The sequence below is a fragment of the Lissotriton helveticus genome, chromosome 1_1 (assembly GCF_964261635.1).
Source record: "Lissotriton helveticus chromosome 1_1, aLisHel1.1, whole genome shotgun sequence".
In the NCBI taxonomy this organism is placed as follows: Eukaryota; Metazoa; Chordata; class Amphibia; order Caudata; family Salamandridae; genus Lissotriton; species Lissotriton helveticus.
Genome location: NC_136057.1, coordinates 2,091,148,185 through 2,091,164,433, shown reverse-complemented (window position 1 = coordinate 2,091,164,433; position 16,249 = coordinate 2,091,148,185). Strand labels below are relative to the sequence as shown.

At 39.4% G+C, this 16,249-nt stretch overlaps 1 protein-coding gene across 1 annotated transcript in view; it reads right to left on the bottom strand.

Moving 5' to 3' along the window:
- Nucleotides 1-265: 265 nt before the first annotated feature.
- The window catches only part of LOC144756177 (vitellogenin-A2-like), a 60,128-nt gene continuing 44,144 nt past the window's right edge, over nt 266-16,249 (bottom strand). Inside the window, exons 24-34 of the mRNA XM_078645766.1 lie at nt 14,855-14,905; nt 14,079-14,183; nt 11,562-11,774; nt 11,324-11,466; nt 9,406-9,544; nt 9,178-9,313; nt 8,114-8,300; nt 5,415-5,503; nt 3,351-3,448; nt 3,075-3,256; nt 266-532 (exon numbers count right to left, since the gene is read on the bottom strand). Coding sequence (XP_078501892.1) covers nt 3,098-3,256; nt 3,351-3,448; nt 5,415-5,503; nt 8,114-8,300; nt 9,178-9,313; nt 9,406-9,544; nt 11,324-11,466; nt 11,562-11,774; nt 14,079-14,183; nt 14,855-14,905 — 1,320 coding nt within the window. The 3' untranslated portion in view covers nt 266-532; nt 3,075-3,097. The remainder of the gene's footprint in view (nt 533-3,074; nt 3,257-3,350; nt 3,449-5,414; nt 5,504-8,113; nt 8,301-9,177; nt 9,314-9,405; nt 9,545-11,323; nt 11,467-11,561; nt 11,775-14,078; nt 14,184-14,854; nt 14,906-16,249) is intronic.

Sequence of the window (16,249 nt, the reverse complement as noted above, 5' to 3'; positions counted from 1 at the left end):
GTGAAAGGAAAGTGTGCTTGGCATTTAACCATATGTATTTAAAAATAGATGAAATTCTGAAAGGAAAAATAAACCATTTTAAAGCGTCCTCTTTATATTCCATTATTTTACTGACCTTTCTTTTGGGACTGCATCAGGTGCTGCACCCCTAACTCCAGTGCAACTGCAAAATAATTGATCCAATCTTAATTCTTTGGACAAAAAGGTACATTTATGTTTACACCTTAATGACTTGCTAACTGAAATGAAACAATGACGCCTGTGCTTCTTTTTGAATGAAAGAAATGTTTATTTGGAAATAATATATTTATATGGAATTTATCATTTTATAGTTGGAATAGCAAATCATGGGTCAATTTAGATTTAGAATCATTTAAAATGACACACTGGTGAAAGGTTGATGTGGAAATCTCATCCTCTGAGTGGTTGTTCTGCGGAGTGCTTTGTAGTTCTTCAAATCAGCATCATGTTGTGTCATTAAAATCTTCACTTCTTGCCCACTTTAGACTTTCAGCAGAGTTCAGAGTAGAATCTGTACAAAAAGAGTGAAAGTTATCAACATGCAACAGCCAGGTTTATGCTGAGGCCCTGACAGTGTTGACTGTACTAGGCATCAATAAATGCACACAAACAAATGCAGATACATATGTTGTTAGTGGCGGAACATATATGAGTATAAGTAGTTTTTTTTAGCAGTAAGCTCCCAGATAATTGGCAGAATACGTTCAGGCATTACCACAGGATGCAATTTTTACTGGATGCCATATTATCTTCCAGTGCCCTGTTCTCATTCTACAAGCTGCGAAACTAAGACCAAATTGTGTTTTCCTCACACAATTTACAGTAGGGTTTGCCTTGCAAAATTTGTATGGGGAAATATGTGGTATTACAAGACAAGTTGTCTTGTAAATATAGTATTATAAGAGAGGCTCTTATACTTCTTTGGTTGCAGACTTCTATTTCTATAAATTCTATTAAAAACTGTTTTAATCTAAATCATGTGGAGAAGTGTGGCTCACTGGGTAGAGATTGGAGAAGTGTGGCTCACTGGGTAGAGGAGGCAGACCTGGAAGCAGAGGTCAGCCCGGGACCAGGGTTCAATTCCCGGCTCAGCGGGGCTTGAGTCCTAAAATGTCCATGGACTCGACAATTCTCGCTCCGGTGCCTACTCGATTCACTGGTTCTCACTCTGCGACTCTGGGCAATAGCTTGCTTAATCTCCACAACGGCCCCTCGCGGCGGGATGCCTGGCTTTCACCTTGCGGATACCCTGCCGGGTTATCTCACAGGGGAATACCAGGACGGGTTCCCTAAGCTAGCGCTTAGAAACCGCTCGGTGATTTGCGCTATATAAATTCCTGTACATTTACATTTACATAAGTAAACCCCACTTTATAGTCAGTAAAGGCTGCATTTGCAAGATTATATTTTCCAATAGCACAACATTTGTAGGAGTATAGACCAAATAAGACTGGAATTTGATTTGCACCCCCACCCTCCTGTCCACTCAATTGCAGGGTAGGTTAATCACAAGCAGAACAATACGTAAGTGTCTAGGTCCATTGGCTTTTTCCAAAGGGCATCATTTTATCAATCCGTCATACAGGATATCAGCCATACCCCTTCATCTGACCCATATTTGGGTACTTATTTCAGTCAAATTACCTTAACACTCTCTGCATTGGGGAACATATCAGCTCCTTAGGATCACCTGGGCCTAACTCATATAACGTCACCAACAGGGGACTCAAGGTACATCTCTGAGACAAAGCTGAAACACGTCAACAACCTTCTAGAGTCACTTGCTTCTCTGTGCTGTGGCATAATTGGTTCTCTGTCTCATGGGTGTGATCAATTACTATATGGATGAATATCTCGTAAACAGGCATAGTGAAGGGCAGGCTAAGTGATGGAAAAAAGTTAAGAGGGAAAACCCAAGGTGAGGAGGAATCATAGGACCAATATTGTATTTGCTTGTTGCAAAATACAGGTCTCAGTTTGAAATCACTAATTTTGTGTCCAGTAATTACTTTTCTGAACTGATCTATGTATCATTGGGTCTAGTTGGAAAATTCAGAGTCAGAGTGGGTCGCAATTCAACCTACTTCATTAATATTCATCAGGTAAGTTGCAAATTGCAACTCATTCCAATTGGAGGCCATCACAAGGATGGTGGCCTGCTGGGGTCAACAAATCACCATATCTGTTATTGCTTTTCAATAAAATATCTATTTTATAATACAGCTGTTTTCCCTAAAGAAAATGGGGATGCATTTAAAAAGATGAGTTTGATTTATCTGTTTGATTTTTAGTAGAGTTCCAAATTGGACCACTTTGTTTTTGTGAAGGGCTACCATGCCAATGTGGGGGGTTGGCAAAATGTTGATTCATATGATATCAAATTGGCATTGAAGGGGAGCCCTAAACACATTTGTTCCAAAAATGGAACTGGTATCCATTCGGAATACCATGTCGCAAATGTTGAATCTGAGGAGATATGACTGTTAAACGCTTTGTACTTCACAGACAATATCATCTAATAGTTTTGAAATGTGAAATTTTTTGGAACCACTTTTAGTGTCATATTTCATCTCTTTAGCAAATAGAAGATGCAGGTATTTATGTGTGGGTGTGTTTATGTGTGTGTATGTGTAGTAACGTTTGTGCATGGAGTGTGTATTGGGTAGAAACAACCTACTTTCCATTGCAGCACAACCCTGCTACTCCTTGACAGTCTTAAGCAAAATGATTAAGAAACATGCAAACATTTGTGCTACAAGTTAAATTGTGATATTCATCCTACCATTAAACAAATCATGTTCATAATTTGACATTCTAGATACTATTTGGAAATGGAGACAAAATGAAATGGGCTTACATATCAAGTTATAATATTCAGTAATGACTAGGAATACCAGGAAGCTAAATGTGGGAAAACTAATTGAGAGAGGAAATGTTTTATTGGATGCATGGGCCTCTCTGCCAATCTATATGGTAGACTTGGTTCCAATAAAATGATGGCCACTCTGCTAGAGTTATTGCATTCCTCAAATGAATCCGTTGTGTCAACTCACCAGTTCAGAACCTTTGTTCACTGTTAAACAGAACATGATTCCTCTGTAATCCATGACCGGACAAAACTCCCCTCATCTTTAGCAACATATCCATCTGGCATCTGATATTCCTGTTCCCGCTCATCGTCATGATGGCCACAAACTCCACATGTCTTGCCCTTCATCCACAAAGCTGGTGTAACCTTTATGATAAAGAAATAAAGAGACCTCTGATGTAAATCTATGTAATCTTGTCATAACGGCCAACCATGCAGTGAGTGAAATACATCAGAATACCTGGCATGTGACTCCATTGTAGTGAAGCTTCTCAATGCCAAAGTCCGGTGCGAGGAGGATCAGCCCATCAGTCTCCTTTTCAATCTTCAAATGCAGTTCTGGAATCAAAAGAAGTGTACTGTGGTTGAATTTTAAATGAACAAAGAACTTCAGAATATATTGTAGAACACATGCAGCAGAGATAAAAAAAAAGTGCTAGAGATAGATCCAAGAAGAGAAAGAGATTTATCTGTTAATAAATTGGAGCTGTACATATAGTTTTAATTTGAAACATCTATTTAGAATGCAACAAGTATGCATATAAACATGCATACTATGCAGGAGGGGGCCCTTTAATTTATTTCCTAGGAAAGTGCAATCTCTAGAGAACATTTTTCAAATAATTACAGGCCTGTTCTATGCCAAATCATCACACTTTATCGACTAACAATAAAGGCTTATCAATTCCACTTTAGGTCTGACTCAATAATAAAGGGAAAATATATTTGTGCTTGTGTGTCAGAATATTGATTACAGAAATATTGAAATGTACAAATATTGTGTTAAGAAATTGACAACCAGAATATTGTGTAAGCAGGTATATAACGGTGTGTGTGTGTGTGTGTGTGTGTCTGTGTGAGTGTGTGCGTGTGTGAGTGTGTATTTTTGTGGTATTACCTTTAGAGTTAAGTATAGTAAATCAATGCAGGCCTATGCCTACTTATCTTCAATATATTCTAATAGTTAATATGCTGGTCTCCATATGTGTGCATGTCAGCTTTCAAAACGTAATATTGTGGTACCATTACCACGTGTATATTTGATTTCCCTCCTGGTGATACTTTAAATCCCATTTCAGCAAACCTACAAAATTGCAAGGAAACATGATTCACATGTCATCAAGTCAGAAGGTGGCATCTATGTATCCTTGAGTAAATTCAAATACAGTTTTAGGATCAAATGATCTGCTTAAGATCAACCAGTGTTGCCACAAAAAGTCAGCATTCAAAATCTTTAAAATGCGATAATTAACTTCACGTGATCAATTCAAGTTAAGATTTTTCGAAGCTTGTAGAAAAGGCTGAAATTAATACATCTCAGACATGTAACTATTGATTTAGCTACTTGTCAGATAAACATAGTTACTTTGGGAAACCTGGGAGTTGTGTGTAATTTTTGTGAATTATGAAAGCACAAAGTGCGATGAACATTTTGAAATTGGATTCCCATCCTGGAAATATACATAACACTACTCATGTCACTGGTATGAGCAAATACCTTTTCGGTATAAGAGAACAAAAGTAACACTCCCATATTTAATGTAAGCATAAAGGGTAGAACACGGGGCTTACACAAAGGGGAAAACCTTCCTTCCAGAGAAAAATTTCAAAAATGCTCATGTTTACTCATGCACATTTTATGAGCGTTGAAAACTCAAATAAGTACAGTTTTGGGAGTAGTGGTGCTCTTGGAATAGTATGACTGCCATGGATTCCCAGGATTTTGGCTTATAATGGTTAAGCAACACAAAAAGTCAAAAATCTGCTAAAACATAGGAGTAGATTCCTGTATTTTTAAAGGTGGTCTTTGTGAATCGATTCAAGAGAAAGACAAGCATGTACATGATTTACTCATTGTAGGACCAACAACCAATCCAATCTGCACCACAAATCTTTTTACGTGTGTTACAGAACTAGAGTGACATTTTTGACCACTTTATACAATTTGAAACCATAGAGAGAATTGGTGACCAGCAAGGGAAGACAATATAGTCAAACGAAAGGACAGGGAGAGCAGGGGAGTGCAGGAGAACGGGCCAGAGAAGAGTCTGAATTCATTTACACATAGAAGGACAATGAAAAACTACAGGACTCTTAACTGAGCATTATCCCCTGATGCTGATATTGAAGATACCGCAGCATCAACTGCTGGCTTCATCTCATAATAGAAGCAAATGAGTTATACTAACTTATCAGCTGTAACCTGGTAGACCCCTGCCACTGACCCTAAAATGGGTCCTCATTTCAGTTGTGATGAAATTGATTGTTTGATTATTGATGCATCCAATACAACTCTGTCACCTACCAGAATGTGATTCATATGGCAGCCTGTTGACTTCAATGCCATTTACCGTCAGCTTCAGGGAGTCAGCAGATGGATACATGTCAATATCGCTGAAAAAGAAGAACAGATTATATGTATGTTTGTAATATCTTTTACTTCCAATGCAAAATCACATGCTTTGTTATGGTAAGTGTGTGGCCTAGCGCTTATAACACTTTGCTCTGTTTGTTTGATAGGCTTGCACTTTGGAATAAAAGAAGGCCCTTCCTGTAAAACCAAAAATGTGTCACTGCATAAACACTTACATGGTCAGGTGGTGTAATTCAAGAATTTCCCTGACACATACTTAACGCAAATCAAGAAATCCCTTCTGCATGGTGCACGTTCCTAAGAAAAAACATTGCACCATCTGATTCGACAAGCGAGAGTCGTAATTCTAATTTTCCACCCAGAAAATGGGCTTTACCCACTGCCCATACCACATGCCTGTTCTCTGGCTCGGGGTAGTCAGCAGATTGGGTCAGCATGATGGGCCACCTCCCATCTTATAGCTTGTATTTCTATTGTTATCTCATTTCCCTTAATTTGACATCAGTTGCATTTTGGGATAGGACTGGTCAATTAGCAAGAGTCCGTGTTTTACCATGATTTTAATTACTGCAGAAATCCATGCTGCGTGTTACATATGCTAGATCCCTCAGTTAATTAATATGGTGTCGTATGATTTGTTTTTAAATGGCCAAATTCAGAATAGGGATGCTTCTATTCTACTAAATTGCTCACTGGCAAAATTACTGGCCAATAGCCATTTTTCACTAACTGGGAAAACCAATTAGCAAACTGGACAACTCCTCTTGGAGTCTATGCCTGAAACCAAGTTGTTGGAAATAGACCGACAAAAAACATCCTGCGAGTAAAAAGTATTATAGACCTTTGCTGCCCATTGAACCAAGCCCCTTCACTCTATGTTCCACAAAACAAATATTACTGGATATGAACGTTGTTCAAAGTAGCTTTTTATATATATAAAAGTTGTGTTTTAAATGGCAATTGGACATAACAATACAAAATCTGAAAATGTTCCCAGTAGAGACAAGCTGATCACATTTTGTCTGGTGTTGCATCATCACTGCCGTAATAACCCAATACAGAGCACTCAGGTTACAGAAAGATAAGGTGAGAGGCAAAGGGCAACTAATACAATCAATACCTGTACCCACACGTGTGGAAGGAAATGCGTTAGAACATGTCCAATCATTAATTGTCATTAGGTAAACCTTCTGTCCTTCCCTCTCCCTATATGACCATCATTTTTATTAAATCTGATTGTCGTTACCCGAGGAAACACAGACTTCTTATACTATTAGGATCTCTTGCAGTGAACAGAGCAATATTAACTGATATTGCCAAGTCCTTTGGTGAGACTAGTTTAAAAAAAACAGAATTCAGCTTAGTATCAATGTCTGCTTTCTCAAAGTGGTTAATGATGGCATTTGATAACCATGCCCCTTTGACTTCTAAATGAGTTTCTGCTCTATAGTACTCCCATGATTTAGCACAGGTCAAATTCAAACTCAGCTGGCTACAATGCAAATGGGGGCATCATTCAGTGATCATGTTAAAGGTTACAGAGAGTTTAGAAAAGGGCTATCTGCATACAAATAGCACATTTGTTTGGGTCAGACAAAATTGCTTTTTTCTTTGTAATCAGTGTCTCTGCAACCAAGCAGAAATTCATCTTTTTGATTCTCAGGAGCTCTCTGACACTTCCACAATAACATCTTGCATGATACCAGCACAAGTGTTCTGCGAGCAACTCACCTCATATTTTTGGAAAATTTGTCAACTTTGGCCTAGATATTTATAAAATTCAGTTGTGAAACGTATCTTCTTCAGTCCAGTTGACTAGGGAAGACCTACTCTCTATGATTGCCAAAGTAAACTCAGGCACCCCATTGGAACCTTGTCCTTCAATTACCCAGCACGAAATCTGACCCTTTGCTTGTTTGGTTTAATTCTCCACTTGAACAAGGATTAGTTCCTAGCACCCTTAAAGAAGAAACTGTTGTTACAATGTTAAAAAAAGACAGTGACTCATAAGACATAAAGAGTATCATCCTATTTCACTTTTACCAATTATTCCCCAAACCACTGAAAATGTGTGGGAAGTATTCTATGTACTCATTTACAAGAGACAAAATTTCTAGATGATTCGCAAACTGTCATTCACACACCACATAATACTGAATCTGTTCTGTTATCTATTTTAATTGACCTACAAATTAACTTAGATCTGTAGCATTTGATATGGTTTATCATGTTATCCTACTCAATCATATCATCAGAGATGGCTTGGAGGGGAGTGAGCTTAATTGGTTACAGTTTTTTCTTAGTCAGAAATATCAAACAGTATGATTGGCACAGGGTACCACAGGGATCAACTGGATTCTTACTAGCCAGATGATCCACTGTAAGATATTCTGCATCATTTTTTAGTCCTTTTTATAGCTATTGTCATATGTTTGTAGCTCACCGAGATGCAAGATATTGCCCTGACCACCTCTAGAATCCGATAAAGCATAAAAATCATTAGACAACCATGTCATAGAATAAAACACACAAGGAACACATTTCTACTGGTTTTGAGAGATTAACATCTAAGGGTAACACCACGGATACACACTTTTGAACATTCGGCTTGTTAGACTGAAAATACTCACTAGCTGCCAAGTTTGACATTGATGGCCTTTTGCTCGGAAGACTCTTCCACTTTCTTCACCATCACCAGGAAGTTCAGATCAGGACTACAGTCTTGGACCAGGACATGGTAGCAGCTTCGGGGCATCGAGTAGTTAAAAGCAACATCATTAAAGGTGGTGATTGTGTCCTTGGAAACCGTGCAGCGACCTAAGAAATTATAAACAAGAACTCAAATATTTATGTTTGTACACCCTACAGTGAGAAAAATAGAAACGCTACAAACAGGATATTGGTTATCAACAACGTACTGGTCACTGGAAGTGACAGGACACTTTTTTAAAGGTGGATGTTGCTGCATTGGCCCCTTTCTCAAATGTAGCTCATCAGATGCATCTTTGTTAGTGATGAGGAAATGCTAGGAGTGGAAATGAAAGAAATTAACCTTTGTAATATTACTGCCTCTGACCTCATGATGCCTGAGATCAAAGTTACCAAAGGGAAAGCCAAGGATAGCTGCTGCTACTACTAACTGGCATCCGTGTTTAAATATTTTGCCCTATCATCAACACCAAGTGCCTAATTGTAAAAACCTGATTTTATTTATGTTCACATCAGGTAAATGAGTGCGCATTTTCTTCGTCATGAATACTCCTTTATTTTGCAATGGCAAAGTCATGGTTGCATGGATTGCAACATGCCTCGTTAAAATCCTATATGTATTCCCAATTTCAATGCTCATGCCTTGCCCATGGTATGAATACATATTATTAGAGTGCCTGTTATTTGAGCGTTTAAAAGTTTAGACACGTATATTACATTGAAAGTATGATGTAGTACCAGTTTTTATTGGGACGTGTGCTCGGTGATTTTATAATATTCCGCAAACTATATATTGTAATTAGGAGGACAAGTATATATTCAAATGTTTGCACTTTTATATTTTTAGTTTTTTTTTACACAAATGTGTGCCATGTTCTGATATTAATTAAATTCCACACAAACAGCATGTGTGGCCTTAAAAGAAAATGTAATTGACATTCGAGAGCAAAGGAATAGTTAGATATAAGTGCTCCCAGGTGTTTACCTCTTAGGTTGTCCAGCAGGTACTCAGGGGCTTCAGTAAAAATATTCCAGCTGGGGGACTGAAGGGATGAGATCTGTGTAGGGTGAGCAGCAGGGATCGCAAATGGAAGCTGAATGGATCTGTAATAAAGTGTGAGCTGCAAAGTAATCAGAAAAAGGCATTACATATCGATGGATCCACCCTTTACATGGTTAGAAATGTGTTACTGTCAGTAGCTGTAATATTTACCTTTGGAACCTGCATAACTGCATCAATGGATCTTGGAGAGCTTAGTGAGAGGACCACTGTTGCTTTCTTAGAGGGATTTTTCTGCATCTTTTCAGAGAACCCAGCCATGAGTGCAGCTCCTGGGACAAACTGTGCAGCCCTGCATAATTGAAACAACAGTAATATATGATGCTGATTTACTCATTTAGATGAAGTATAAAATTAGGTGGTAATGTTTCCATAAATACAGTGATCTGCATTGTAGCATTTGTTTAAGTAGCTAATCATGCTCCTTAATGGGTGAGTTTGGCTTGGTTTAGGAATGTAAAAATAGTTGATCTATTTGTAGGGAGTCATTTACGATCAGTTGAGATTTTGCATACTGTATATTTCAAATTGGAGTCTTTCCTTCCATCATTCAAGTGCATGTTCTGTCCTATTGTAGGCATTGGCAATCACTTCATCAGCCCTTCGGCATTGATTACGTCAGTGCCATCACTGGTGAGTTAGATCATCCCATGGGATTCCTTTAGAGTGTAGAGTTAGATCATTCCTGGGCATTGCTTTAGAGTTTAGAGTGTGGCCTGCCATCCCACCAGGTCAGCAGAGGCTCTGTCCTCCACAGTCCTAGAAGAGGACACCCCAGAGCAGATGCAGCCATCACAACCTGCCAGACACGGATTTCTGTGCTCTGCGTGAAGGCGCTGCTGAGGAGGCTTCGTCAAAGGCACTGAATATCTGATGTGTGAGCACCATGTTTGATATGGCTGCTACAAGAACAAACTCCCGAAGTGGAAGTTTGTTCCACAACAACAAAATAATGCCTCAGACATGTAGTGTGTGAGTCACTATGCGATTTTCAATAAGAGTGACAGTCACACCACCCTAAATAGCATGGAGCAATTGCCCACTATGGGCCTGTGGTCCCATGACTAATGGACCCCCATTCAAGGGTTTCCCTCAGAAGAGCCAGCTAAGGTTCTACCAGTGGAAACCTTGCAGCCTCCCATTTCTGCAGGGCACAGGAACTTCAAGTAGTGGGTAGAGATGCATCTATTGGTTGATGGAGGCTGCAGCATGCCGGCAGACTCTAAATGCCGCCTAAATGTTTGTAACTGTTTCAGTTATTTGTGCCTCTCTCCCATTAGAAGAAGTACCCAATCCTGACTGCAAGCCTGTTATTGAAAAATTCAAAAAAATTGTAGCATTTGTTCTTTCCTAGCACCGCATGAGACAAACACATATTTATTGAACTTGTGAAAATATTTTAAGTATGTTATGCAACTAAATTAAAATACGCTAAAATGTTGGATTGATTAGAAGTTAAGGATTATAGTATAGGCCTATAAATGCATGCTGAGAGAATTGAATGATTTTTTTATGTTACAAAGCATGCCTTCTTTTGAATATTGGGATAGAAATGGAATGACTTGTCAGCGGAATGAGGTACATGCACCAGGTTAAGTTAAAAGTGGAAACAGGATTTTTTTTTTACAAAGACTGTTAAATGACCATCATTGAAAAACTACTCAAGAGAAAAAAGTCTAAATAAATTCGAAGATGACCTTCAGGTAAAGCTGCAGTGCTAGTACAGGTTAGTGGAGACTAACATCAAGGAGCAAATGTCTAGGCATCTGGTTATTTGTGTCGTATGTTGGGTACATTTTGAACTTTGAGGATGAATATGATGTAAGATGTCTATTCTGAAGTACTTCAACATAAAACATTTTGAATACCCATTTTTATTTTCAGGACTCCGAAGACCTACCAACCTGCTTAACACTATTTTTAACTACAGCTTGAATTGAGACCTTCTATAGTGCTAATGTGTAAGTCACAAGGGGAAATCACCTGTTGGTGCCTACCTCAGAATATAGAATTTCTTTCTTTGCCTGAACATGTACAATCAGTTAATTCTTACGTAATGTAGAAATATTACCATTTTCCAGCCGATTTCAGTTTTGATGGAATTTTGGGCCACTCCACCTTCAGCCTCAAGCCCGGTTGACTGCCAAAGTGACCAGTTTGAGCCGTTGCGGCAATTTTGTAGTCCTTGCAATTCTGACCCCATTTCAGGTAGGCCTAATCATAATGTAAAAAATTACATATATTAATTTGATGTATTATATACAGAGAAGATGTTACTTTCCCTGTGCCGTCTGCTCGCCTGGCCTCACCTGTGCTTCATGAGAATTGACAACAACCGCATTTGCACAAGCCCGCCATCTACTGGAGCCGGCGATTTCCACAGCATAGGCCTGGATCTGGGGCTTGGAGGCGTGGTAGTCGGCGTATACGATCACCTGGTATCCTTGTTTCTTGTTGTCATTTCTCACCGCTTGAGCAGTAACTGCCAACACTGGGGGCTTGTTGTCTCCCATAAATGCAGGCTAGAGGTATGTGAAAAAAGTGGAAAACAGCTATTACAATGGAGACCTGAAAACTCTACACCAGTTCTATTGTCAGGAGGGATGCACAGGCACTTTCTAAAGTGGATGTTTGTTCAGATAACACCCTTGCACAATTAAACATGGGGCACTCTGCTCAGAGGATAACCTTGCTATATAATAAGAAAAAAGGGCCGTGTGCAAATATTTTTGGTTTCCATAGATTTGAATTGCAAAAAATTGCTCGGCCAGGTTGTGTATAACGCAACTGGTTGTACTTATGCTGTACAGCAGAGCCCCGAGAATCCATAATGCCTCGACTTTCACAGTCCATCATAGGAAACATATTCTGTGCTTTCCAAATTGCAATTGCACAGTCTTTAGAATCTTCACCACCATCTGTGGGACTCTGAAAAGATCTCTCTTCTAAGCCTCTGCCTTTAGTGATTGCAAGCTTTTTCGACCCAGAGACAATCAAGAAGCATGAAGCCTGATGCACTTGTTGTTAGTAAATAATTCATAAACTATGGGGCATATTAGCAAGGACCTCGTTAAAATTATCGCTGTTTTAGCTGCAGTTTCCTGCCGCTAAAACTGTGATAATGGGCTTGCTAATATGCGTTTAAGAATTCCAATAACCTGGACTTCTATTGGAATTCTATAACGCATATTAGCAAACCCATTATCGCCATTTTAGCAGCAGTTTCCTGCAGCAAAACGGCGATAATTTGAACGAGGTTCTTGCTAATGTGCCCCACAGTCTCTAGTAGGGGACACTGACGTTTCATCTAGATTATTCTAATTTATTTAAGACAACAGTTGCACTTTCTCTGATTTGCTGAAGAAAACACATGGTAGCCTGTTTATCATTGAAAAAATTGCTTTTTTCCAAATGATCTTCATTAACGTTTCATACGACACACTTTGCATCAGCGATAATCAGCAGATTTACCATTTGACACCAGTGGCTGTTTATCATAGAAACAAACATCTCATCTCAAGTTTATTTTAGGCAACATAAAGACTTCTTCTCCTGAGTTGCAGAGGGAATTATTGCTTGGATTCCTCAAATTTTTCATATAGAACATGAAGATATCTTCTACATGAGTTTGTTGTAGACAGCACTATGCATTGTCAAGATGGTTTACAGGAAAAATAAAGAGTGATAAGTGCCTTACTTGAATGTATCACTTGTAATGAACTCGGCCTCGTAATAAACAATAGTTTTCTTCTCAACGTGCTACACCAGACAAGGCAGAAACTAAGAGACACCCTAAGTGCAATGGGGAAACCCAGGCATAAGTTCCCAAACAACTGTGTTATTGGACTGACGTCACACATAGCTTGTAACATGTTTAAGGATGCCGGTATCCTCAACTGTATGGGACCTGGCATTGTAGCTCAGAGTGGCCTATATCTACTGGAGCAGGACCCCAGTGTGATGTGCATATGACTGGTCTCTGTCTAGACTTGGATAGCAGCTAGAGAAATAAGCAATGGCTGAAATTAATTCAAGCATTCCACTCATGATGATATTTTGTTTGTCACTTATGAACCACATATGCATGCTTTGGAATATGTACAGAACATTAAAACCTTCGCTGCGGCGGCTATTCCGCCGCAGCGCTAAGAGGGGGGGGAGGCGCGGCACGCCCATGCTGGTGACGGAACCGCTCAGTCACCAGCCTCGGTTGAGCTGTGCTCATGACGGAGCGGTTCCGTCATGGCCCCGCCCGCTCACACGAACGCGAAATCAGCGATGACGGAACCGCTTCAAAGCAAAAGGAAATAACATAAGATCATATGTACATGGTTGACATTAGACAAAGTTAACCAATCAACAGATCGGTTTTCATGTAACACAATTCAGTTTCACCAAGGCAGAAAGCAATCCAAATTCGTGAAAACACATTTTTATGGAACCTTTTTGAACTTATACTTTAAAATAAATTGAGAGTATGCACTTTTCAGTGGTAGAGTGGTACAGAATTTCCTAGTTTGATGGTCACAGCAGATAAATCGAGTTTCAAAGCAGTATGTTGTGAATATTTGTAATCATAAAACTTGTTTGCTTCTAGAAATGTGGGCATTTCCTTGAAATACAGCATTTTTTAAATAGTTTGGATGGCACCCAAAGTCCTGTTTTCGTGATCCATCCATCCCCCAAGGTGCCCAGCGTTCCATCTCCACTTCCTCAGAGTTGGCTTAACGTAATTTGTTAATTTGCAGAATCTGAAAAGGAGCCCTCCCAAGATGTCCAACATGAGGGGATAATGTAATAGTGATCTATTTTCATGGGGCACCTACCCTCTGAGATCTTCTGGCATTGGAGGCGCTGCTACTGCTGCTGCTTGAAGAGCTGGAGCTGGACTGGGAAGAAGCTCTGTGTCCTGAGGCTCTCTTCCTAGGATTCTGGATCAATGGAAAATAGTTTATAGAAATTCACAATTTAAATGCAGTTTACATAAATGATAATCATGGCAATAACTTTTAAAAGTCAACTTTAAAATATATTTGCAGGCCTGACTGATCCTTAGAGATCGCAGGTCTAACTAAACCCTCACGAGTGAGCTCGATGGTCATGTATTTCTCTGTTTCTATCAAACATTATTTTACTGATCTTTCTGTCCTCCTCCTAAAGATATCTTGGATTGAGGTATGGCAGCCATGGATGTGTTCGAAGGTCTTCCTTCCACATACAAGCAGCAGCTAAAGCATGAATATTGCTATTGTATGACCTGAGCTAAGCAAAGTAAAGGAACTACAAGTGCCTTCAAGATTTAAACATTCTTTAATTTCTATCTACAAAGCTATCATTAAACTCCCACACTATATCAAAACACTGTGACCTGTAAAAGGTAGTTAATATTTTAACGAGTGTGTCTTAATTTTCTGACTGGTGCCACTTAGTGCTCAACGGAGAGAGATGGCTTAGGTCCCCACATGAAAACCACACATTCTGTTTTTTATGACATATGCAGCGTGGTGCTAACATTGCAGAAATCGCTCCTTACACATAATTCAAGTAAATTAACATAAAGTATCAGAAATATTAACTTCAGATTATTTTGAACACCACTTACAGAGCTTTTGTATGCTGGGGTGAAACGTAGGTCATAAATGTCAGGGTTCGTCTGCAGAAGAAACAAGGAGAACAGATTTGTTTAGTGGTCCTTTCTCTAAACATGCAATTGATACTGCACAAACAAGTGATTATCACGCCTGACTCAAAATATTCAACATTAGCTGCATCATTTACAAGACTGTTAATACCAACATCCTTCCATACATTTGAAACCAAGAAGAGAACCTCTAACAAACCACAAACAACATCCAGGAGAACAGTCTCCAGGCTGCAAATGTGGAACAGCAAGAAGAAAAAGAAGTGATTACACACCGAGACCTACTCTGCGTCAAAACATTGGATTAACTCCACAAATCAAATCAAGCAGGTCAGATCACTGCTCCAGTTCTGGAAGGAGTTTCCCCCACTGCCATTTAATGTAAGGTGCCCCCACTTCATCAGTCCCCCATCTCTCGTGCTTTACGTTCATTCTGCTATCAGCTTTCTAAACCTTTTCACTTTGTCCCCATCACCACCCTCCCCATCCTAAAAAGTTGTATTTCTTCTCACCTACATACATTGTCTCCTGTACAGCGCTTCATTGCATTGTAACTAGATTCAAACTTTAGAAAACAAGTTAAAAGTTCAATATTTTAAAATTTAAATACCATTAATATTCCACATTTCCCAAATGTAATTCACATAAAATGAAATGCATTTCACTAATTTTAGAAATTCAACTTTACTGCTAGCTGCATCCCAAATAGTGCACATACATCTTTTTATTCTTCAAGTAGAATGCCATGATCTTCTGTATTAGAGGTGATTGAGGAATCAAGCATCATGAGTAATAAGTCGTATTCATTCATTTCAACTTAACAACTTCTGTTGAAGATGTTTTTAGTTCTTTTAAAAGGCTTAAAGAGGTGTTCTTTATCCTGATTTCATATATATTGTTACATCCACTTTTCGAGAATACCATTTGTCTTCCCAAATGTATCATGAGTAACTAGCTTTCAATATTTTTTTTGCATTTATAGTTTGTTTCAAAGTGTGGATGAGTTCAATCAATCGTTCAATCAGGGTGTTTGTTTAGCGCAAACTACTCACCTGGAACGGGTCTCAAGGCACTGAGGGAGAGGGCAGTGGGTGGGGGGGTTCGGCAGCTCCTGTAGGTTCGCTGAGTTCCATCAAAGAGCCAGGTCTTGCGGTTTTTAGGAACTTGGGGAGCGAATCAGTCTGTCGGAGGAGGAGCGGGAGTGAGTTCCACGCCTTGACAGCGAGGAGGGAGAAGGAGCGCCCTCCTGTTCTGCTTTTCTTGATCCGAGTTAAAGTTGTGAGGGAGAGCTGGGCCGAGGGGAGAGAGCGCAGGGGAGCATAGAACACAAGGCATGGTTCATGTTGGCAGGCCCGG